The following is a 25,306-nucleotide window of genomic DNA, read 5'->3' as shown; positions in this document are numbered from 1 at the left end:
ATAAGTACTACCAATCTTAGCATTAGGTGTCAATGTTACTTTCACTTTCATGATCAGTCTTTGCATTGTTTTTTTCAGTCCAGTTTTGATGGCACTTGGATTCATGACCTGTTTAACAAGAGAACATTTGTAATGGCAGAGATGCCTGTAGCTGTATAATATGAATCTTGCATTTCTTTATTTTTGCCGTCCTTTCACATGATTATAATCACAATAATCATAAAGATAAACTACTGCTCCCAGAGACTTTTAAGTACAATAAAAATGTGCATACAGAAATTCACAACACAGAAAGGAAGACAAAATGATAACATAAATTCAAAGATTTCGTATTAATCATCTCAACTTGCCACTTAAATCATAACCTCTCAAGTTTTCAAATTTGCATTTGAAACAAGAATTGTTTAATATAAAGATGCGAAATTGTTAAACTAGCTAGCACAAAAATCTGTCTTGGTCTCTATAAATAGCTTAAAACAGCCATTCAGCCGCAAAACAGTTACAAGATCACCACAACACATCTGCCAAACACAGAACAAGTATCTCTGCAAACCAAAACATAGCACATCTTGAAACTACAGTTACTTCAAGCACCAGTGTTCCAATTATCATAAAAAGAACTCTTCATTATTCTATAAATTTTATATAACCACTACCCTCAAATTTCTCTGGAATTTTCTAGTCTAGAAGAATCAAACTTAATCCTCTGTAGTTTTTCTTCTGGCAGCAGTTTGACCATGCATTATCAACTTACAACATCCTTAGCTTCATCATGCCATACAATACCTGTCCTCAACTAATTACCCTGCAAAGGCTTATGATTTGATAAAGCTGAGCAACATGTAATCAATTAACTTCAAGATAATGCTGTGACACACAATATTCCTTTGCCGCAGGTTAGTTTTATGACTGGCTCCATGGTATAATCTCGAGTGTCTATGCTGTTTACCTGCCTTACACTGCACTACAAAAATTAGTCCAAAGTTCAATTACTCCACCTTCCAGAACCCTGGCACTACTTCATCTGAGATGCTTTTCTAGGCTTTTTTAAATGAACAGAATTATTAATTGGCAAAGGAGAATTGGATTTCCATAAGACTTTCTGACTATCTTCTGGATGTGACTTTGACACAAAGTTAGTCTTCTGTGCTTCAGCATCCACCTTCAATGTAGAGTTGGCCTTCGGTACTTCAGCATTCAATGTTTTACCATCTTCCTTTGCTTCATCTGCTCTATAGGAGATGAGATTGACTCTCTATTATTAGATGCATAAAGAACCGGATCCATCTGACTTTCTTGTGTCTCCAAAACCATATCAACAGTCGGAGAGTCATCAGCCATGAAATCACCACCAAAGTGCTGAGATTCAGGCTTTTGCTGGTTACGAGCAATCTTGAAGAGTTCACCAAGACCAGTCTTTTTAGCAAGAAGATGCACAAATCTGTTTTGGCAAATACATGGCAATACAAGTGTCAACTAAACATAAGCTGATCAACATTTATCATTTCATCATCCAAAACAGAATGAAAGAAGTAAGAAACATCATAGTCACTTCATTTCAGCCCATTAAATATTGCAGCTATGCTCAAATTGACTTGGAATACCTTAGCAAAAATACAGAATCTAGGATATAACATTGTGCTGACAAAGATTCAATCAGTCCACGAAGAAGTAATACATACCATAATTTTGTTTCTTAAAATCAAATATTAAGAAAATAGTTTCAGAGGGTGATTGGTGTGCAGTGGGAATTATTACACATGAATGAAATTTTCCTGCTATTAAATTGACATTCGGTGCATACACAGCACAAACTTACAAAAAACAATCCACTTTGATTTTTAGTTTAATACTTTCACTGGAAAACTAACTTATACCATAGAGTTAAAAAAAGCTCTCTACGTGTCAAGGTTTGGGAGAGAACAAGATTCAGTATGTCTTGGAAATTAAGGAATATCTAAAAATAAGCATAACTAACAAAGTTACCAGGACAGAAGGATTGCATCAGTACATTGTTTTCCAAACAGATAGGAGATGGAAAAAATAAAAAATACTTAAAATATTGCATAATTAAGAAAAATGTACAATGGCTATGCAACTTTTGAAAGGTGAAATACTTGAAAAACTAATATGAACATTTTAAATTATAGAAATATCTGTTAAATTTTTTAAAATGGTAAAGAAATGTAATGTCCCCTTCCTCATTTGTCCTAGAATTTGCCCTAGAGTTGCAATTGCAACAAATTAGGGTTAGGGTTACATCTTACCAAGTAAAATATCTCTTTAAATAATGTGGTCCGGAATTTGAATCCTGCAATCATAACATAAGAAACACACACACACACACATATATTCAACTCCAATTATTAGGGTTAGGTCTGTCCGAAGCCATTTCTACACTAAGCCCAAGAGTAAAGTGAATACCAGAGCCCTCTTGGCCTCAGTGGGCAGCCAATAAGGACATTTATTGAGGTGGCCTAATTAGTGGGCTTCTTGTAACTGCTTTCCCTATCAATGTCTCATCCTCCTAACAACAAGTGCCATCATTGCAGATTTGGGCGGAGGTCGTAAGGGGGTTTCTTGGTTGTTCTATCTAAGCCCAAGAACGGATTAATATCAGAGCCCTCTTGGCTCTAGGAGCCTGTTATATGGTCAACTCTAGGGTGGCCTACTTAGATAACCCTCTTATAACCCTCCTATTACAACCCGAGCCCATCCTACAAAATGGATTTCAGACAGTCAGGCATATTAGTATGCACTTAAGCTTATCTATTTATGTATAAGCAACATATATATATATATATATATATACCACAAATGTATGTGAGATTGAGAATGCTGAGAAGGGCAGATCTGAAAATAATATCAGACTGCTGTTTTAAGTCCGGTCTGAAGATTAATTCCTTTGATGTATTTGCTGTTGAATGACTAAAGGTTCGATCTGGATTTCCTTTCTTTATCAGAATTAGTTCTTTGATCTGCTGAATGTCTTCTTGCTTGTGATTCCCTTCCCTTGATGTTCAATGATTGTATTCCATTTATTTCCTTCTATCTCTATGAAGGGAGACACACTTTGAAAAGGGACGACCATTTAAATAGATATGACCTTTTGTAAAGAAGCTTTTACCCTAGTTGTTGTCTTAAATAATTCTTTCTTCAACATTCCAAACGCCGCCATTTAAGAATCGCTGCATCTCATTCATTACTAGCTGCTCTTCACAGTTTAGTCGCTGCTCTTCATAATATAACATATGCCCTATTTAACTTGGGTGATTTAATATTTATAAATAACTTGGAACATGTGTTAAGGTGTGGTCGGCCAGCATAAGATATAGTAATTTTACTTATATGCCAAAGTGTTGTCGGCCCAAAGATATTATGTTAACATTACTTTGCATATAACAAAGGGAGTCGGCTATGTTTTTAGAAAATTGCAATGTCTTCTAAATAAGACAATTTTCTAATTAGTCAGATTAGAGTGGGGGCATGACAGTCCGCCCTTTCCAAGATCGCTTGTCCTCAATCAATGATGACTTAAATCTTGTTAACCAAATCTTTTCAAGGAAACGATCACTAAACTGACCCTTGGAGATTGTAATCCTTAGATCCTTCATTTATATAATGTCATAGATATCTCTTATCTTTAAGACAAGAATTTATATATAAGATGAGAATTAGAAGCATGACACACATTTGCGACCTTAAATGCAATGTTCTTTTCTAAATAAATTTGTATCTCTTTTGGTTCACTCATATTATTCTTATTTTCTAGATCAACCAAAAATAGAAACCTTATGATGATAGGAATATGTTTATAGTAATCATAGACACTCATGGAGTAGTCAAACACATTAGGTATGAACAAAATACGAAGCGTACATGCGAATACATGTATTGTTAGATTCCCTTTCATTGACTAGAATGACTCATTGATTTATCTTTACCTTGCAAGCTAGCATGATCATTGCTCTGATAACATTTGTAATGTCCCCTTCTTAATTTGCCCTAGAATCACAATTGCAATAAATTAGGGTTAGGTTTACATCTTTCCAAGTAAAATATCTCTTTAAATAATGTAGTTCTGAATTTGAATATCTCTTTAGAATGACTCATTCATATATCTTTACCCTACAGGCTGGCAAGATCATTGCTCTGATACCATTTGTAATGTCCCCTTCCTAATTTGCCCTAGAATTTGCGCTAGAATCGCAATTGCAACAAATTAGGGTTAGTGTTACATCTTACCAAGTAAAATATCTCTTTAAATAATGTGGTTCTGAATTTGAATCCTGCAATCATAACATGAAAAAGATATATATATATATATGTATATTCAAACTTCCAATTATTAGGGTTAGACAAGGTCACATCATACTATATATTATCAATAATATTATACAAGCGCATTAGGGTTTGGAGGAATAAACATGATAGGTCCACCCAAAGCCATTTCTACACTAAGCCCAAGAGCGGAGTGAATGCCAGAGCCCTCTTGGCCTCAGTGGACAATCAATAAGGACATCCAACAAGGTGGCCTACTTAGTAGGTTGCTTGTAACTGCTTTCTCTATCAATGTCTCATCCTCCTAACAACAAGGGCCATCACTGCAGAGTTGGGTGGAGGTCGTAAGCGGGCTTCTTGGTTGTTCTATTTAATCCCAAAAGCAGATTGATATCAGAGCCCTCTTGGCCCAGGGAGCCATTTATATGGTCAACTCTAGGGTGGCCTACTTAGATAACCCTCCTCTTACACCCCAGGCCCATCCTACAAGATGGATTTCAGACAGTCAGGCATATCTTATATATTAGTCTGCACTTAGGCATTTATCTATTTATGCATAAACAACATATATATATATACCGCAAATGAATGTGGGAATGAGAATGCTGAGAAGGGTAGATCTAAAAATAATATCAGACCGCTGTTTTAAGTCTGACCTGAAGATTAATTTCTTTATGTATTTTCTGCTGGATGACTAAAGGTTCGATCTGGATTTCCTTTCTTTATCAGAATTAGTTCTTTGATCTGCTGAACGTCTTCTTGCTTGTGATTCCCTTCCCTTGATGTTCAATGATTGTATTACATTTATATCCTTTTGTCTCTATGAAGAGATACATCCTTTTGAAGAGGGACAACCATTTAAATAGACACGACCCTTTGTAAAGAAGCCTTTACCCTAGTCGCTGTCTTAAACAATTCTTTCTTTTAAAATTCCAAACGCTGCATTATAAGGATCACTGCATCTCATTCATTACTTGTTGCTCTTCACAATTTAGTTGCTGCTCTTCATAATATAATATATGCCCTATTAAACTTGGGAGATTTTAAATTTATATATATCTTGGAACATATGTTAGGGTGTGGTCATCCAGCATTGGATATAGTAATTTTACTTATATGCCAAAGTGTTGTCGGCCCAAAGACAGATATTAGGTTAATGTTAATTTGCATATAGAAAAGAGAGTCGGCTAGGATTTTTAGAACATTGTGATGTCTTATAAATTAGACAATTTTCCAATCAGTCAGATTAGAGTAGGGGCATCACAAGCAAACACACAGATGAAACTAGAACACACTATTGCTGCACAGCAATATTAAAATCATAAAATAAGATATTGATTTTGTTGGTATGTTTTATATTGCAACATAATTGGCTTTTTAAAGTCTTCATTTTCCTACACTTGCTACCCAAACTCCCTTATGGGAATAACTAACAACAATTATATATACTAACTATTAACTAAACTATATAAATTAACATTTCTATATTAATTTATCTATTTATTATTATTATCTAAACTATACTAAATTAAATACTAAGCTATCTAATGATGTAATAATCCAGCATTCCTCCCTTTATTACATCAATCCAAACAAAGAACGGAACATTGCAAGAGTTGATCATAGCAAACCCTCTAGAGACTTTGACGAAATGCTTTCACCAATCCTCCTCGCTCACCCAAGAAATATCAGACTACCTCCATCAGCAGATATCTTAACTATCATACCTGCAAAATATCACGACAACATTAGAGAGCATAAAATGTCCCCACCCTCCTTGCACAATGGGAGAACAACTTTCCTCCAAAAGTCCACATCTCCTCCAAGTGTGTCAAAATCCTTCCTCTAGTGTTGTACATGAGATAACAACTCTCCTTCGAGAGTCCACATCTCCTTCGACTGTGTCAATATCCCTCCCTAGTGTTGTGGGAACCAATCCCTCATTTTCTGTACAAGAAAAACTGAAACAATGTAGATACATCAACTACACTCACAAACAAGAAATGTCAAGAAAAGCCAAGGCCCCTCCCTCTATGAAGGGATGCAAATGTATAATGGTGCTTCACATACAATGCATCATCTCTAAGTGAGAAGCTAGCTTGAAATGATAAAAGTCCACCTCAAAAGCCTTCTACCTCCAATATGACCCTTAGTCTTTTCTAGACCAATGTAGCATTAGAAACTTTAAAAGCACCATTAGATATAGCATCAATCATACAATCTCCATGTGCACATGAATAAGAGAATGTAGCCATTCGTAGTAGAAGAAAAGTGTTGGTTTCAAACAAGAATATACTTGTCACAATGTAACTTTGACGTGTATACAAAATGTCCTTATGACTCAAAATCTCAAAAATAAATCTTCTCTTAGATGCACACTTTTCACATTGATAACTCCTTATAAAACACCTTGCAAATATTTCTTTTAAAACTTATTGGACTCTTTCAATCTTTGACACACTAAATGCAATCAAACTAAACTATTACTCCCCTTATATCTCCAAATTAAAACTCAGGCAATGCACAGCTCTCAACAATTTAGACATGAAAAACATAAGCAATTTTGAATACCTTGTAACTGTTTTCAACACCACACACGCTTCCTTCATTACATATCCTCACACTGTGACTTATGAAAATAGCATTTGAATGGCAGCAATCTACCATCTACCAAACTAGGATGTTTTTAAGCACATTCCACACACCTATCAAAATCAGATTGAAGGAGCCACAGGCCCACAAGCCCTAACGTAAAAATAATCTTTTAAAAATAAGTTTCACTTCAAAAATCCTAAACCCACATTTGTGTTTATGTTTTCATCATTTTTCATTTGCGTTGTTACAATTTAACTTTGCAAGCAAGAAGGGAAATTAATAGAAGAGGAAGAAGGTATGTGAATGCCCAAACCCTTTTCCAAGAAGGAAGATAAGGCAATAAAGCTCATCTAAACCATAAAGAGCAACCACCATAAACCAGCAACAAAACAACTTCTACGACAACAAAAATCAGCTGACAAAGGGCAAAAATCAGCCTGACAAACAACCAGCATATAGTCAAGATGGCTTGAAGCCAGATTGTTCCAAAGAACTTTGATTAACCAAAACCATCCTATCTTTAATGCTAAGAATTAATTAGTCGATTGTGATTCTGTTCGCAGAGAGAAGATGCAACATTGATGAGGTTGGAGTGTTAGGGAGATGATCCTACCTGCGATTGAGCCAGGTCAGAGTCCTAGGTCCTGGAGATTCCATAACCTGACAGTCGATCACGATTTTGTTCGCAAAGGGAAGATGAATAAGGAGCCTTAAGGTAAAATCGCAAATATTGGCAGAGCGATACGACTTGTGAGCGAATTATTTAAAATTAAGTCTCAAAATTCGGCCTCTAAAGATAAATTTGGCCTCAAAGGCCAAAGTGAGAGACAAAAGGGGAAAATTGGCCTCTAAAGCCAGATTGCGAGATGTGAGGATGTTTTTCCTAGGCCGAAATCCAAGTCAGAATGCCATTTGAAGGCTAAAATCGGCCTAAAAGGCCAAAGTGTAAGGAAAACTCTCAAATCGGCCCTTTAGACCCAAAGTACAAGTTTGTTTCTCTAAAATCGGCCTAAAGGGTCAAAATGATAGAAAGTTCACCAAAATCGGCTTCTTAACCCAAAATGAGAGACAATAAGGGGCAAATCGGCCTTCAAGCCTGAAATTCAAAACAATGAAGGTGAAAATCGTGCAAAAGCGCTCAGAGGCCAATTTTCAAAGTCATCAATTCAAACTCACAAAATTGCCTTTTGTGCCAAAAGTAAATAAACTCGCAAAAGTTTCTTTTTAGTCGAAAATAGTAAAAGAGCCCCATTCGCACAAAATCTCTTTCCAAGCCGAAATTTTCCTTAAGTTGAAGCTTGCAAAATCTCTTTCCAAGCCAAAATTGACTGACTTTAAAATAACGTGTCTTCTAAATACCAAAGGTCATTCAAAACATATCTTACAAACCTTGCTTTGCGTCGAGAGTGAATAAATTGGCAAGATGACTTACAAGCCCAAAGATCAGTAAAGGCTCTATATCTCACAGAATCGGCTAATGAGCCGAAAAGGTAAGGCAAAAATCATTAGGGTTCAAAGTTGCACAAAATTTCTGATTTGCCCGAAATTCTTTCAAAGCTCAAAATCGGCCTTGGAAGCCCGAAATGAAAGACAAGTTTAGAAGAAAATTTGCTTCAAAGGCCGAAATATAAAGTAGAGCTCTCGAAAACGCAAAACCCCTCCCGAAATTCGCAGGTCTTATAGTATAGCCGCATTTGATTAAGACGGGCAAATACAAAAGGGGCAAAGTCGAGCATTTTTTTCAACGATTCCAAAGTTTAGCTCAGGGCGAGATCGCGGGGATAGAGAAGTCACAGGTGTCTCTCAAAAATAGGAGCGAAGCAAGTCGCAAAAGGAGAGTTCTCATTTTCACGCAAAACCTGGTCTTAGACCGAGATGGCCCAAGGGCGTCCAAACTTGCATAGAGAAATTGTTTAGCCAAATACCTTTCAAGTTTGCGTTTCGACCATTTGGGCCGAAATCACAAATTGCGTGAAAAGGATATTCAAACCAAAGTAAAAGCGCAGTTTGAAAAATCACGCCAATGGTGCTCAAGGCCAAGGATGAAGTGAAAGTCTCCATAGGGTAAGAATTGCATGGTGCATCTTCACTTTTTTGCCAAAGTCATCGCTAAAGCCGAAACTGAATAAAGGTTTCAGAGCCGTTTGAAAGAAAACACCAGGTAAGTTCGAATTTCACCCTCCAAATGATTTGAATTGTGCAAAGTGATCATATTTGAAACTTAGGGTTTTAAATACGAGATAAAGTTTCAAATTGATTTTTGAAAACCAAGTACCCAAGTAATCGACATTCAACTATCATAAACTGTCAAAATCGACCTTTTAATTAAAAAAATCAAACTTAGGCAAATTTAGCAATTCTGGTCCGAAAACTGCAAAACGGGATCATCTTTTCAAACCGCACACTCAACACAATCAGCACGATCATTGAAAATTTAAACGCTTATTCACAAGCCAATTGTATTGGCAACTTTCAATTGTCAATAGCATCGGAGGCCGCATTTTGAAATTTGCTCAAACTAACTAACCAAAGAACCGATTAATCTTTAGTATCCAGATTACATTTAATCCCCAACGCAAAATTTAAATTGTTTAAGAGGCCTGTTTAAAATGCTTTCAAATTTCAAAATTATCTGGTTGTTTAACAATTTTTATAATAACGTCGTCTTCTGGCACTGCTAACCCATATTTTCGCATTAAGGCTTGCCTCGTAATCCATGTCCGAGTGTGCAAGATAAATGCCTAAATCGGCAACATAGTCTTCAAAGGCACTCGAAACACTAGGAGCATCGCAGACCTCAAGAGTCGACATCCCCTCCAAGCTCAAGAAAATGAAATATCAATACCAAGGAGGTGTAATCAAAGAGTCAAAGGTCCAAAGTGTGTGGGACAATATAAGAGATATAGACCTCGAGCATATCGACATTCAGGATTTCAAGAATAGGGTGTACTCTCCTAACGCCTATGGCAAGCCCAGACGGATGTTGGAGAGTGGTATTGCTCAGGCTGTTGGTTTCCCTCCAATCGTGTAGAATTATGAGCTGGTGGTTGAAGCCGCTAAGCATTATCAACCGGAAACCAGATTAGTGGTGGTAAAAGGAATGGTGATGGTTGACTTCACACCTGAGGCTATTGGGGAAACCTTCGATATCCCACTTCCTAAGCGTGCCTTTGCAGTAACCATTGATGAAGCCCAAATTGCTTATGACATGAATCCTAGTCAATGCAAAACACTGATAAATGAAGAGTGGTTTAAAGAAAGAAAAGCCCCGAGCACTAGAATTGGCAAAAAGACCCACAGAAGTGAGTTTAACAACGAATATGGAGACATGGTTACCTTGCTTAGCCGGGTCATAGGACTTCCAGACTCCAACCTATTTGAGGAATGGATGTTTTACTTTACCGGGCAAGTCTTCGGTGGGAAAGCTAAGTTTGACTGGGCTCAAATCATCAGCGATAACATTCATAAACAATTGGTTGAGCTTGAGGAGAAAAAATACTTCACCATGACCTCCTACTTAGTCTATATGTTTGCTCAACACTTGCCACTACCAAGATTGATCAAAAAGGGTGAGATTGGGAACGGGCCAAATCAGGTGAAAGTATATGACTGCTATCCCCAGTTGCATTACTATGACATAACTCAGAGAGAGAAGAACAACATTGCATATGCGATTGGTCAGTATGAGCGTGTAAATGACGCTTTTACAATGCACATGGTCAAGTTAATGCAAGGAGGGTTACATATAAGATTATCAGAGCAGGCTACCACCCTAATTCGGAAGTATGGTGCATGGTTCATTCAGTTCCCTAGATTCTCCTACATCAGAATATCAGGCTTTGAGGGAACATCGTATCGGCTTCGCCGTTACCCATCAGACAGGTTGGTCCTCATGGAGGTTGCAAGACAAGCGCACCCAGCAAGCAACATACTCAGGGACAGAAAACAGTCGGGATTCACATTCCCAATGATTATGGGCAACCTTGATGTACACTTCAAAAATTCGGTGCAAGCCGAGGAATCATTCGACGAACTGGCATCATATTGCTTACAGGAGCACTTCCCCAAGAAATGCTTTGATCCTGTTGGATTGGAAAAGAAGGCCTACGGCAAGCATTACAGAGCCAAGGCATCCATTGAGGACTACTGGAGCAATTGTTCAAATGACTTTGAAGTCCGCCAGTGGGAATACTCAAGATTGAGTGTTCAATAAATGCAGCTTTAAGAGTACCGCTAGGTCCCAGATCAGGTGACAGACTATGGGAATTGCTTGCAAGTGCAGGAGTTTGGGGTAGTGAAAAACCTCCCACCAGCCATCGATTGGGCTCAGGACCCAATCACGGACTTTGAGGCCGTCATGGAGGGCCCAAGAAGATATACAAACTACTGGCTATCCCAACAGATAGAGAGGCTAACCCACAAGGGAGCTCAATTTGCATATAATATGATGGGTAGTTTGGATTCCCAGTCTTCAGAAGACGAAGGGACATCAAGTGCGCCAAAAGAGGAGGTTGAGAAACCTGAAAAAAAGAGAAAGAAGGCAAAGGCCAATAGGGGAACCCGGATGTCAAAAAGGACAAGAAGAGAAAAGATACCAATCGGGTGGTCGGAAGTTAAGACCTCATCCAAGGACCCCAGTTCAGAGGATGATGTGGTCGAGCTTGATCACCTACCAACTCCACCTCCACAAAATGATCCGATTGCATCAAAGGCAAATGATCCGCAAACACAAAGTGAGCATGAAATAGAGACACGGATCATTGGTTTGGAGGGACCTGAAAATCAGATCAAGGACAGAGAGATTGCACCAGATCAAGGGGTTGACAAACAGGAGTCCACGCAGGGGAGTAGACATGAGTTGCGGCAAGAGGAAGGTGGCAACAAGGATGATACCACAGTTGAGGGAGAAAAGGAAGAAGATAGAACCCAAGAACCTAGTAGAACTGAGGAACAGCCACTACTAGAAGCTACCCAACAGTTGCTCAGTGAGGTGGGAGAAAACTCTAGGTGAGTAAAGGATTGGATAATGCACCAATTCCTCCTTCTATGTCTGATCAGTTGCGGACAGGCAATGAATTGGCTGAGGCATCCAAAGAACAAAGTGGGGTTTTGGTAGTCACGTCTGGACAGACCATCCCTCATGACTGGTTGATAGCTCGGGCACAGCGGAAAGCAACTGTCAAGCCATTGATTAACCTGGAGGATATCTTCTCTCGGATAGGAGAAATAAAAGCTAAAGGAAAGAAAAAGCCAAAGACTTATTCCAGGATTACCAAGGATGAGCAAAGGAATTGTACGATTCATATTGCTGCCCCACCTACAGACAAACTGGCAGATCAAGTTGCATTGGCTAACTATAGCATCACGACCATCCCAATAGAGCAAGCAAAGAGCAAGAGAGGGAAGAATTCAAAGATTCTGTGCAAAACGTGCTCAGACGGCTAGATGAAATAATTGCTGAAAGGGATATATACCGAGCTCGTGCTGAGCAAGTCGAGGGATACATAGATCACCTGTTAAGACCGCTACAACATACTGTTGAGTCCCACATTCCTCCATTGGCGTTGGCACAAAAGACAACTGCTGAATTCGAAGGAGTGCGTGACACCACCAAGGCCGTTAGAAAGTGGATCCAGGACATTAAAAGAAAAGGAGAGAAAATCATTATGGATGTGCGGGAAATGGCCGACAACCGAGAGTCCATTCACGTCAAAGTGGTTGAGGTAAAGAAAGAATGTTTCAATGTCCAGGAAATGGTTGGCATGGTTTCGCCCATCATGAGGGCCCTATTTTGGACCCACACTCAGATTCCCACACTGCATACTATCCTAGATCCCCACGACATCAACACTTTCAAGGAATAGTTCTAGATTGTCAAGATGAAAAATGATATGAGGGACACCATAAGCAAAGTGCAGGAGGAGTGTGAGGATGCTTTGGTTGGCATTGAGAGTATTGGTGAAAAGATCCTCAGCGCGTTGGTTTCAGGTTGGAATAGTGGCATGAAAGATAACGATGTCAGATCACAGTGGGAAGATACACTGAGAATTGATTAAACCACGTACTCCATAGAGGATCTGGAATTTGCCAGTGAGCTGCATGCAGACATATTGGGTTTTGAGGCTCGTCGGTCAGTCTGGAGCGAAGAGCTGAAGAATGTGGATCGCCACCAAGAGGGTATGCAATACAAAATACGTAATCCTCCTATGCCTCCCAGCAAGGAATTGTTCCAATTGTGCATTAGATTCCAGGATTATGTTCGGGTAAAACGTGCAGCAGGTCGAGACATTTGGAAGGACTACTTGTAGGGGGAAGTTGAATTTTTGGAGAAAGAGTCTGCCTCAGGGAAAGAAAAAGTGTTTTCTTAAAAAGTATTTGTTTCTTTTAATTTTTAAATGCACTTTTTCAGGATAAAGTTTCTTTCCAACTACCCAAAGTCATTGCAGATTTCAAGCTCCGTGCAGGTGCACTTTTTGGGGAGCAACTTTATGTTGGGTAGTTGGTAGTTATTAGTTAGTTGATAGTTGGTGGGGGATATTTTGTTCCTCATTAATAGGTATGGGCAGCCATATTTTGTAGGATGAATCTGGGCCACTTGTAAGAAGAGATCTTGGCCATTCATCCATTTTTTAAAATCTATATAAGGGATGGTTTCTCCCTCATTTTGTAAGAAGTTTAAGATTGTTGCTGAAACTCTGGCGAAATTTATGCAGAATTAATTGATATTAAAGTTGTCTGGTTTCCTTGTGAGTGCATGGTCTCCTTCTTCATCTTTTCCTTTTCCTGTTATGTATTTTGATTTCAGATGGTATTTTTAGGATCATATTTGATAGAAACCTTAGTTTTCATACCATTAAGGATTGACTGATTGTCGTTTCCTCTTGCATGGTTAGTCTGAACCAGTTTTATGCTCTTGTTCGGTTATTAAACATTAAATGAATGAATATTTGATTCTGTATTTATGTTTAATAACATTAAAATCCAACTCCCTTCGAAGATTGCACTAGATTTTACAGAATTGTGCCTTAATTAGCTGATAATGTTTAATCTTGTTTTCTCAAGGTTTCTGTCTATTTTTCTGAACATGCTATCTTAGGTAGATTAATTAGATATTCTTTCTCTTTCCCTTTCCTTTTTTCCTTTTTTTTATCAAATTGGAGTTTAAGCAGCATCATGTTAAGGTAAAAAAATCTGATGAAATCAAAAACCGTAGAGTCCTAGGGAACCCATACGAACATAACCGATTCTGCCTAACCGTAAGTCCCCTTTGTGTATCCAGCAAAGCACATCATACCGTTGATTTATCCTGCAGTCATGATCTGACAACCAAAACATTGAGGTCATGCCCAAATGATCAATCCAAACAGCATTAGAGATCTCCTTATTTCAAGAGAGGATAGGATACTCAGCTAGTAAATTCTATTCTATGTTTGCCGGATACAGTTGTAGCGATACACGACTTTAGCCACGTCAACAAGAACCTTATGCACAAGTCTCCTCTTTTGGAAGAACTGGGAAGATCTAGAGGGCTACAAGTCATCCCAACTCCCAACCTCAAAGCTCCACTTTGAACCCCTAACAAAGGTGTATATAGCATTGCTTTGTATCAAGAGCACTTACCCCTACTTCCCTCGTATGCGACCACAATAGTGGTGTCACAGTCATTATCAACCGCTAGCACATGTTATTTTTTCCACCAAATTGAATAGTGTTTCTTGTTGCTTGAGAAAATGACATTGGCAAAAGCCCATTTTAAAGCAACAATGGCAAACAATCAAAGAGTTTTCATAATCAATTTGTTGCACCCAATTACCCAACTTACATGATAAGGTAATCCATGTAGGTAGCACCTTGTCATCCCCCACAAAAACATTAAATCGTGGAAACAACAAAGGTTTCTTGAATTTTGTGAATTTATTTGCTGCAACGCATTGTCCAAAAGCATTGGCAATGCACTAGCAGTCTTACCTAGACCAATTTTTAAGGCAAAGACCGTTGTGCCCAAGAAACCAAGAACCTCCCACAAGGATACTTGAACAATAATCTCAATTCATAGATGAAAACAAGAAAAAGTTATTCAACAAGCAAGTGTCTCAACCAGCCTCATTAGTTTCCCTTTCCAAAACACCCATCTCCTAACAACATCAAAGTTGAGGCGATACCCGCAAAATCCCCCACCAAGCAAGCTCCCCAACCAAGCAACATAACTATCAATGATAAGAGTCTAAAATTATGATATGGTGAATCAACCCATCCCCAAAAGCCGAGGAAGGAACAGCAATAGCATTGTACCAAGTTTTTTCATTTTTCAAATTTTTAATTTATATAATTAAAAATAAATAAATATAATATGATATAAATTTACAATTAACAAATTATTTATAATTTTATTAATAGTAATGTATATAGCATAGTTGCCAACAACAGGCAACTACCAGTACTTGGAGATGTCCCAAAAAATTAAGTAAAACTTTAAATAAATTATAAATATTTTATTTTAATTTCAAATGTTAACAACCTAAGTTACTATTATAGGTATCTTAAATGCATTTGTCTAAAAAACACTGAGAGATATCACTCTTGAATTATTTTATATAGTTAAAGAGTTATTTTATTTTACTTTTACAACTATTTAAGAATATCTTATTTTATTTACATTGTTTACTAAAGAGCTATTTTTATTTGTTATTTTTCAAGATTATTTAAGAATCCTTCTATTTTACTTTAAACTATTGAGGAATTATTATTTTACTTACATCGTTTTCTTTATCGCTATTTTTATTTACTTAAGAGTTATTTTAATAACTGCATAGTTTGGTTTATTTTATTTTATTTACTTAAGAGTTATTGTTAGAATATTTAATCTTTACTTGGCTTAGGTTTATTTGTATTTAGTTTAGGATATTCCTTTGGAATCCCTACATGTAATTTGTCCTCTAGTACATGTGTGAGGACAAGTCATTTCTTTTATTTTCCTTTATTAAAGGATATTAGATTTCCTCCTTAAGAGGATGTGGACAAATGGCACACACATTTTATGAATGGTGGCATTCATAGATTTGGAGGTTACTTTGTAATTCCTCTCCTCATCTCTATTTAAGAGATGTCTCCTCTTTCATTTCTTCTTAATGACATTATCGTAAAGAACCTCTCTCTCTCTCTCTCTCTCTCTCTCTCTCTCTCTCTCTCTCTCATTTTAGGCAATGTCTCATTCATAATAACACAAGGGGTTTTTCTTTGTTTTTCCCCTTTCAAAAGTTCTCGTGCCTCCTTCACATTTGGGTGATTGCTCCAAGGTTTCTGCATTTCTCTTGGTAACATTTACTTCATCAATAAACTTACTTGGATTTTGTTTTTCTTTCCTTCCTCTTGTATTTCCTTTCAGTTATTATATAAATTTCTTTTATTTTTTAATATATGTCAATGTTCTGATTTTAAATAAGAGATTAGTGGGAGATGTCCAAAAAGAAAATAAGTAAAACTTTGAAAAAAAAATGAAAGAAATTATAAACATTAAATTTTAATTTTAAATGTTAAAAACTTAAATTAAAATTATCTAATTTGTTCAATCAAATCTAACATTTAAAAAAAAAATACAACAAAGTATTAAAAACAAATCAAAATCTATATAAAAAATAATATTAAATACTAAAAGAAAATATAAAAAATGGTGCGTCGGGAGCCTCTACAATAGAGGCCATGGAGAGGGCATGATTTTTCATGGAGATAATTTGCAAGGAATGTAGGGGATGGGTTTGTGAATGTCTCTAGGAACAAAATGGTGGCTACAAGGGCGAATTCTATCCCGATTGGGGTTGAAAATCCCAGAAGAGCACAAATTTGAGAGAAGGAAAACCCTAAGAGCAACCAAAGTGGATTCTGGAAAGATTTGCCTCTTGGACTTGGAAGGAACCGATGCGAGATAACAAATTTCAAAATCGGGTTAGCAATGGACAACGGAATTTCAAATCCTAAAATAGACAAGCTCCGAGTTTTAACGGAGGAATAAGCGGAGTTCAACAGAAATCAAACCCACAACAGGTTAACAGATTTGGGAGTAAAATGATTGTGCTACCCCCTAATCTCTTCAAGACCTCTGTGGAACGCTTGAAAGAAAGGGCTCTATTCGTGTAGTGGAACGGATCAAATGGATCGCAGGAGAAAATTATGACATGGTGGAAAGAATCTTTCCCAGGCAAGTTATGCATTCACTCTCTGCAAAATGAGTATTTTTTAATAGAATGCATAGATAGTAATTTGAAAATGGATTTGTTGTTTGGAGCTCCCGTTTTTTTCAAAGGATTTAGTTTCAATAGGATTAACAAGAACCCTAGTTTCAACTTTAGCACACATCAATTTATCAAAAAAAAAAATGGATTAGCTAGATTGGGCTTCCGTCAGAATTCAAGCATATGGAGGCTTTAATCAGAATAGGAGATGCTTTGGGAACTTGCTTAGGCATAGAAGAAGACTTCCTGAATGGGAAACTAGCAGATGTAGCCAGTCTATTTGAGGAAATTAACTCAAATATGGGTATCTACAAAGACAGAAATTATGTCAGAGTTTGGCAAACGAACTCAGAGAACTGAGGTGTTGAAGGACAGAATCATAGGAATATGTTTGATGAGGGACTCCATGAAGATAGGGTGGTCTAATAATATCTATGGATTAGAGGATCCTAATATCTTAAGAGTAGACATGAGAAACATTGAGGAACAAACAAAGCTAGGTAAGGGATTGATTGATGTATAAGGGATAAACACTCAAATTTCAGGAGAGACAGAAAAGAACAACCTACAATCAAATAAAGAGAACCAAGGTTCTAAAATGGTATCTCATTCCCATCAAGCAATGGATTCACCTACATTAAATCAAGAGGAGTGTTTTGAGGGGTTGATGACCCAATTTTAAAATTGGTTGAATGAAATGTCCCCAACAATTTATTTTAGATTTTTAACACCATAAATTCACCCATTAGCGTTAGCATGATCTAACCCTTAATGCATGCATTCCAAGACAACCTCGGACATGGCACGACCTGGGAAGAAGGTCGATTTGCTATATAAAATTCACAACTCCAAATTAATCTCTGAAAACGGGCATATAGGATCACCTAGGCCTTAGGAAAATAAAGAGAGAATACTCAGAAGCCACAAAATTTCCCCCTTATACTTATGATGAAAAAACACTTCAACTCTACTATCCACCTGCAACTTGAAAACTCACAAACACCCAAAACACATCAGAAAACATCAAATGTTACTACAACAATGAACTCCATCTATTCTTCAGTGTAAAGAATAGTCTCACAATCTCAACTACTTGCTATTTGTCAAGCGAGAAGCCAAGAACCAACTAGAAGGTATGCATTCCTCGAAGCAATCTATCGGAATTTCGGCAACACTTCATTGCAAATAATCATGGATGTCCAAATGAGGAGTAGAGCCCTGTACTTCTAGAGAAATCTCTTCAAATTCAAATTTAACTCCCTCCAAATTGACATGAAATGAAATGAAATTAAATGCTAACTTGGACGCCCAAAGCAATATAATATTTGCCTTTATTTTAAATCATATATTCCTCCAAAAGGGACACCAAAATCAACTATTGCTTGACACTTTAAAGGTTATAATCTTTAAATGAAAAATCTCCAAAATTGACGCCCACCTTATGTCTTGAAAATGATACTTTAACAAAAAAATATCAATAAAGTGTGTTAAGGCATCCAAAGTAATAAAGTGAATTATATCATAAAATTAACTCATTTCCTCCTAAGGCGGCCATCTAGCCCTATCAATAATTCACTTATAAAATATTTTCCTCAAGCATGAATCGCCCAAAATAAGTTCAGACTTGCCAAAATAGCTCCAAAAATGTTGAAGACAAACTGCTCAAACTGACTTGCCGGAAATAGCCATCTGAATCGGACCATCTGAAGCCCTACTAAAAATAGCACTTACTAAAAATAACATACTGCTAAAAATAGTAAGTGTTTCCAAAGTGATTTTAACCACATTTTGAGCAATCGTTGCAACTTACTAAAAATAGTTAGTCCGGAAAAGTCCTCCAATTCATTTGCATGTCATACCATCATGAAGCTCTCTGAAAACCCAAAAAAACCCAAAGAAATGAGCTATCCTCGCCCCCATTTACTAAAAATAGTAAGTTTACCAAACTTCGTTGCATGCTATGCATGTACCATCATTGCCAAAGCTTTCTGAAAACCCAAAAGGAATCCAAAACCAAAACTGTAAAACTCCAACATGCAAGCCAACAAAAACACTGAAACATCCTCCTAGAAGTAGGAAACCCTAATATATGCCCCCAACTAGCCTACAAGTCTCTGGAATAGGCTAACGACCAACGAAACTGATTACTGTTGAGAAGGAGACATTATAGTCCGCCCTCCCCAAAATTACTTGTCCTCAAGCAACCGCAAGTCTGGATGCTACAAAATCTCCTCATTTTTCCAAGTAGCATCCTCCAAAGGCAAATTCTTCTGCTTCACCAAATACTCCTTGATATAGCTCAACACATCATTTTTCAATCCCTTCCAAGAGAACCTCTCACGAATCAGCCTATAGGTTTTGAAATATCCTTGATGACCAACAAGAGGAATGTCATGGAAAGTCTGCAAAACCTTCTTCTTGAGCTTAGATTCGGGCAACAAAAAGATCCTTCCCTTGTAGTGGATCAGTCCATCAACTACCTTGTACCTTTCATCTTGAAAAGTACCCTCAATAATGCTGGTTGCAAACTAATTTTTGGCATAATCAGCAAGCAACAAGTCCTTCCAATCAGCAGTAAGCTCACACAAAGAGCTTAAGTGGGGCCTTCTTGAGAGTGCATCTACCACAATATTGTTTTTGCCCTTGACATACTCAATGTTGAAATCGTAAGCTTGTAGCTTATTCACCCACTTTTGTTGCCTTTCATTCAAATTCTTTTGGTGCATGACGTCCTTGCGACTATTGTGATCCGTTTTGACAACAAATTTTCTCTCCACCAAGTATTGTCTAAACTTGGCCAATGCATGCATGATAGCGAGCATTTCCTTGTCATAGGTAAAGTCTTCTCAATTCCTCTGAGTTTTTTGCTCTCAAACACAACCGGATGCTTCTCTTGCATCAAAACAACACCAATACCTTCTCCAGATGCATCACATTGTAGCTCAAAGGGCTTGGAGAAATCTCCTTGAACTTGTCAAACACACCTTGTGCCTTTTCTGACCAAACAAAAGCTCCCTTTTTAGTGAGATTTGTAAGGGGGAGCAGCAATCTGAGAGCAGACCTTCACGAATCTCCTGTAGAAGCCACAAATACCCAAGAACCCCTTTAGATGCGTCACGAACTCAGGTGGAGACCAATCAACTATTGCCTTGATCTTTTCGGGATCAACCTTTACTCCATCCGCACTGATGATATGACCAAGGTAGAGCAACTCCTCCATCCCAAACTCACACTTGGATTCTTTTGCAAACAATGATTCAAACTCCAGAATGTTGAGCACTTCATCTAAGTGCTTCAGGTGCTCCTTCCAAGATTTGTTGAAGATGAGGATATCATCAAAGAAGATAAGCACAAACTTTCTCAGTTGCTTCTGAAAGATCTTGTTCATGCAAGATTGGAAGGTACCAGGAGCATTAGTCAACCCAAAGGGCATGACTAGGAAGTCAAAATGCCCAAAGTGGCATCTAAAAGCAGTCTTCTCAATGTCTGACTCCCTCATTCGAATCTGATGGTACCCTGATATGAGATAAATCTTAGAGAAGAAAACAACTCCATGCAGCTCATCAATGAGCTCATCGATCCTGGGTATGGGGTACCGATTCTTGATTGTTTTTTGATTAAGAGCTTGGTAATCCACGCATATGTGCATTGTCTCGTCCTTCTTCTTCACTAATACCACTAGGGAAGCAAAGGGGCTCTTACTGAGCCGGATGTATCCCATATCCAAGAGTTCCTTGATGGCCTTTTCTATCTCATCCTTCTACTTCTTTGGATATCGGTAGGGAGTAGTAATGACCGGCTTAGCTCCTTCTTCCAGTTCAATAATGTGCTCAGTCCCTCTCTCGAGAGGTCTCCCAGGGGGTGGGCTACCAAAGACTTTACTCCACTTGGTGATCAATTCTTGAATATCTGGAGGGTAGTGTCTCTTTTCTACTATAGGAGTGGATGGCATGATCACACATTTTTCTGCCCATTCCACTTGATCATGACAGATCAGCCTCTCCATCCTCTTCAATGACACAATATGAGGGCCTCCATTAGACATCCCACTCAACACCACTTTCTTCTGAACTTCAACTCCATTGTTTGCAGATTGAGAGAGATCTCACCAAGAGATAGCAACCATTGTATGCCAAGTACTACATCATCAGTACCTCCAATGCTAACAACATAGAAGTCATCCTGGAATTCATAATTTCCCAACCTCAAAGACATATTGGAAACCATCCGATTGCAAGAGATAGTAGAACCGTCTGCAACCATTACTTTGAATCCATCAACTGCTTCAGTTATAAGGCCTCTCTTTGCAACAATTCTTTGATCTATGAAATTATGAGTTGCTCCCGTGTCAATAAGGGCAATGACTCGGTGCTCTCCAAGCACTCCCCTAACTCCAAATGATTCATTTTGATGGAGACTGGAAAGTTGAGCAACTACACCCCCACCTTCTTGGTCATCTTCAACCTCTTCTGGAACCTCTTCGTACTCACTTTCCCCCATATCAATCTGTTGTTCTGAATTTTCAGATTCTCATCCATCAACAGAATAGGTTTCCATGTAGTGCGCATTGTCTTTTCCATAGCACTTGTGACCTGGGGCCCATGGTTCCTTGCAAGAGTAGCACAGATTCTTCCTTTGACGCTCTTTTCGGAGCTCATCATCCATCCTAGAAAGAAACTTCTTGGTCTGATTTGGAAATTTCTTCTTGTCCTTTCGATAAGGGAAAGGCTTGGACTGAAATTTTAACTTTGGGGCAGCCAAGTCGATGCTTCTTGATTTTTTAATGACTTCATTCAAAGTTGGTGGATCAAAAGCCTTCACCCAACCTTTCAAAGGTTCCTCCAATCCCTCCGTAAAAAGGACTACAAGCCTCTTCTCTGTGATATTTGGCACCATCACAGCAAGTCTTTGGAAATTAGCTATGTAAGTGTCCAATGAACCTTGTTGTTTTAGCTATGCAAGCTCTCAAAACTTCACCTCAGGGTCTTTTGTGTCGAATCTTTAATGAGCTTGTTGGTGAACTCATTGTAGGTGACAATAAGACCATGGCCAAGAGTGACCAAACCATGATACCACTACTCATGAGCAGCCCCATCCAAATGCAAAGTGGCAAACTTGATAGCACTTCCTCCGGTATTGGTCTCAAGGACAAATAATTATCCAACTTTTGAACCCACGATCTAGCAGAACACTTATCACTCCCATCAAAGTGGGCTAGAGTAACCTTCCCAAGGGCTTGCTGATAATCACTTGGAGCATAAGGGCGGTTATCATATCTTCCACCTCTCCTCTTCTTTTGGTTCATAAACTGATCCAAGGTGAGGATTTCCCGAATCTCAGCCAAGAGAGAGACATACTTCATATAACTGTTTCTTACTTCATCCGCTATTGGAATATCAATTTCAGCTTGTGGTGCTTCCTTGGGTAGGAAGACAGGTTGCAAAGGCCTAGAGACTGACCCTCCAAGCATTCCTCCATTAGGACCTCCATTGTTACTCCCTTGGTTACTTCCATTTCCTCCATGGTTGTTTCCATTTCCACCAGGGTTGTTGGAAGTGCTAGCTTCAGGTCCATTAGTGGGTTGATTAGGAGTCCCACCAATATTCTGATTAATTTTAGCCAGCGATTGGGACATCATGCCCATCATGGTGTCAAACTTTCTTTCTACTCTTGCTTGAGCGGACTCATTCCGTCATGATGTTCTCTCTGCCATAGTGTCAACTACTATCTCTCTATTTTTGAGAACCTCTAAAAAAGTTTCTTCAACCAACACTGCTGGAATTTGATACTGTTGTCTCTTCTAATCTCTGTTGTAGTAGTGGATTTCTCTATCACTCATGGAGAATTTTGCTCAACTGAACACACAGGCTGGCAGGAAAACCAGCTCTGATACCACTGAAAGATCCCCCACAATTTTTTTCAGATTTTTAACACCATAAATTCACCCATTAGCGTTAGCATGATAAAATATGTAGAGCAATACAAATTGGAGGTTGGACCAGCCACTGCCACTTTTCAGTGGGATAAAGAAATACTGAAATTTAACAGCTATTTGGCGGTATAACCAGCCAATTACAAATTCAAGAAAACTGAAGTAAACAAGACAATCACTCAACCACTTATTCAACGTGAGGACTGGAAATAAGAGTACAATGAAATATAGATAGGCAGCGAAGCCAACCTCTTCCACTGATTCAGTGGGTGTTGTGAAACAATTCCAAAATGAAGATTGTTGTTAGTACTACTAATCAGCATTACAATACATAACATGAATTTTAGATCAAGAGATATCGTTGTCCAAAGCTGCAAATGATGTTCAATGCACTTCACAAGCTACGAGAGACTAACTAACCAAAAAACAACTCCACACTCCAAAACTCTAAATCTGATATACTTTGCCAACAGACTGAAAAACCAGTGTTCCACAGCCGTTGGGGATGGGGAGACGAAAGGACGCGGGGACGGGCTTCGGGGACGGGGGAACAAAGGGAAAAAGTTTCGGGGACGGGTTTTGGGGACGGGGCGACTTGGGCTTGGGAGGGGGAAACGCATTTTCGTGGAACACTGGAAAAAACACAAACCAGCAACATTAAAACACCTAAAATGCTCATAACTCCACCAAGACTCAACGGAATAACTTGAAACCAATTGCAAATGAGCTCTAGTGAGGAGGCGCCCAAGCCAAGACCAACAACCAACTACAAACCCGATCTAAACCTTCAATGCACGCATTCCAAGACAAACCTAGACATGGTACGGCCTGGGAAGTGTTGTCCTCATTTTTGGATTTTCAAAAATGTGACAACCCCTACAAATTTTTGCTCAAAATGTGTCATTTTTGTCTATAAGGCACGTTTTACGAGGTGCAAAACTCACATTTGTTAGTGTCACAAATCATCGAGGGTTGTCTTTGCCATCATTGTCCAAGTTTCAGTGAGTTTCGGCCTTCATTTTCCTAGCTTTCTATGCAATTTCGAGTTTCAAAGTAGTCACTACAAGTTGGAGATTTTACTCTTAAGGCACGCTTTTTGAGACAAAAATTTTGCTCCTTTCTAAACTGAACCAATCTTCGGTTCATTCTTGATCCACGTTTCAAATTTCATCACATTCCAAGTTCGTTTGCTTAATCTTTTCTTCAAAATCGGGTTTTTTCCTCTAGACTGCAAGTGGGAGATTTTCCTTCTTTTGCAAGTTAAGAGACCTTTATGTTTTTAAGTTGTAGGGACTCTTTCAAACGATTACAAGTGAAAGCTTATTTAAGATGTGTAACATGTAACTTGTAACTTGTCTTTTCTTTTCCATTTCCCCTTTTGTCTTTTAAGTTGTTTTGTAGGAATTTTTTGGTCAAACTACAAGTAAATTTAAAAATACAAGTTTATGAGAACTTGTAAGTTCTTTAAAAAGTTCCTCTTTTCTTTATTTTTAAACTTGTAATAGGGATTTTAAAACCAGATTGCAAGTATTTAAGTGTTTTTTAGTGTTTTATGTGCTCTTGCTTCTTTGAAACCCGATTTTGGAAGAATGAAGGAAAAGTGAGTTTTATTAAAACTCGTAATAGGGTTTTTATAACCCGATTGCATCTTTTGCTCCAAGTTTTTGTGCCCATTGCTTGTGGTCGGATTTGAGAAACCCAACCACCTTTTTCCCCCAAGAAGCAACGAACTTGTGGCACTTTGCAACTTGAATCTGATTCTCATGGGAGTGGTGCCATGAATGTATGCCGACGTGGGGGTTTTTGCTTCCATTTTTGTTGTTTTAAGAATCACGTTTCTTGGCGTTTGACCACGTATTTTGCCTTTGTGTGATGCGTTTTGCATCCAACCTTCAATGTGAAGTATTTGGCACCAAATGGGTTTCTTCTTCCAAGCCTTTTTTTGTGCTTTGAATGCAAAACCGTTTTACTTATTGCAAGAACTATCAATGTGGTGGCTTCTTCATCTATTTATAGAGTATTTCGGTTCTTCCCAAGCTCATTTACTCTTGTCTAGGGCATTTGATCAAGCAAGATTTCGGGTTTCTATATAATCTTCCCAAGTTGTTTTGCTATTTGAATACAACTTGTGAATTCTCAAAAGTTTTTCCCTTCATTGCACTTGCAGTCAACCTACCAGAACCCGAAATTGGTCCAAAATGCACTAAAAAACACTTGAAAATGAGTCTTAAAGGTCCAATGACAAGTGCAAACTTGTAGTTACCCATTA

At 38.1% G+C, this 25,306-nt stretch overlaps 1 protein-coding gene across 2 annotated transcripts in view; it reads right to left on the bottom strand.

Annotated features, from left to right (window-relative positions):
* Positions 1-308: 308 nt before the first annotated feature.
* Positions 309-25,306, bottom strand: part of LOC131029887 (uncharacterized) — a 111,756-nt gene continuing 86,758 nt past the window's right edge. For both annotated transcript variants that reach the window (XM_057960543.2, XM_057960544.1), the window contains one exon: positions 309-1,441. In XM_057960543.2, coding sequence (XP_057816526.1) covers positions 1,198-1,441 — 244 coding nt within the window. In that variant the 3' untranslated portion in view covers positions 309-1,197. The remainder of the gene's footprint in view (positions 1,442-25,306) is intronic.

This window comes from Cryptomeria japonica, chromosome 3, assembly GCF_030272615.1.
Source record: "Cryptomeria japonica chromosome 3, Sugi_1.0, whole genome shotgun sequence".
Lineage (NCBI taxonomy): Eukaryota > Viridiplantae > Streptophyta > Pinopsida > Cupressales > Cupressaceae > Cryptomeria > Cryptomeria japonica.
This window is presented reverse-complemented; position numbering and strand designations above follow the sequence as displayed.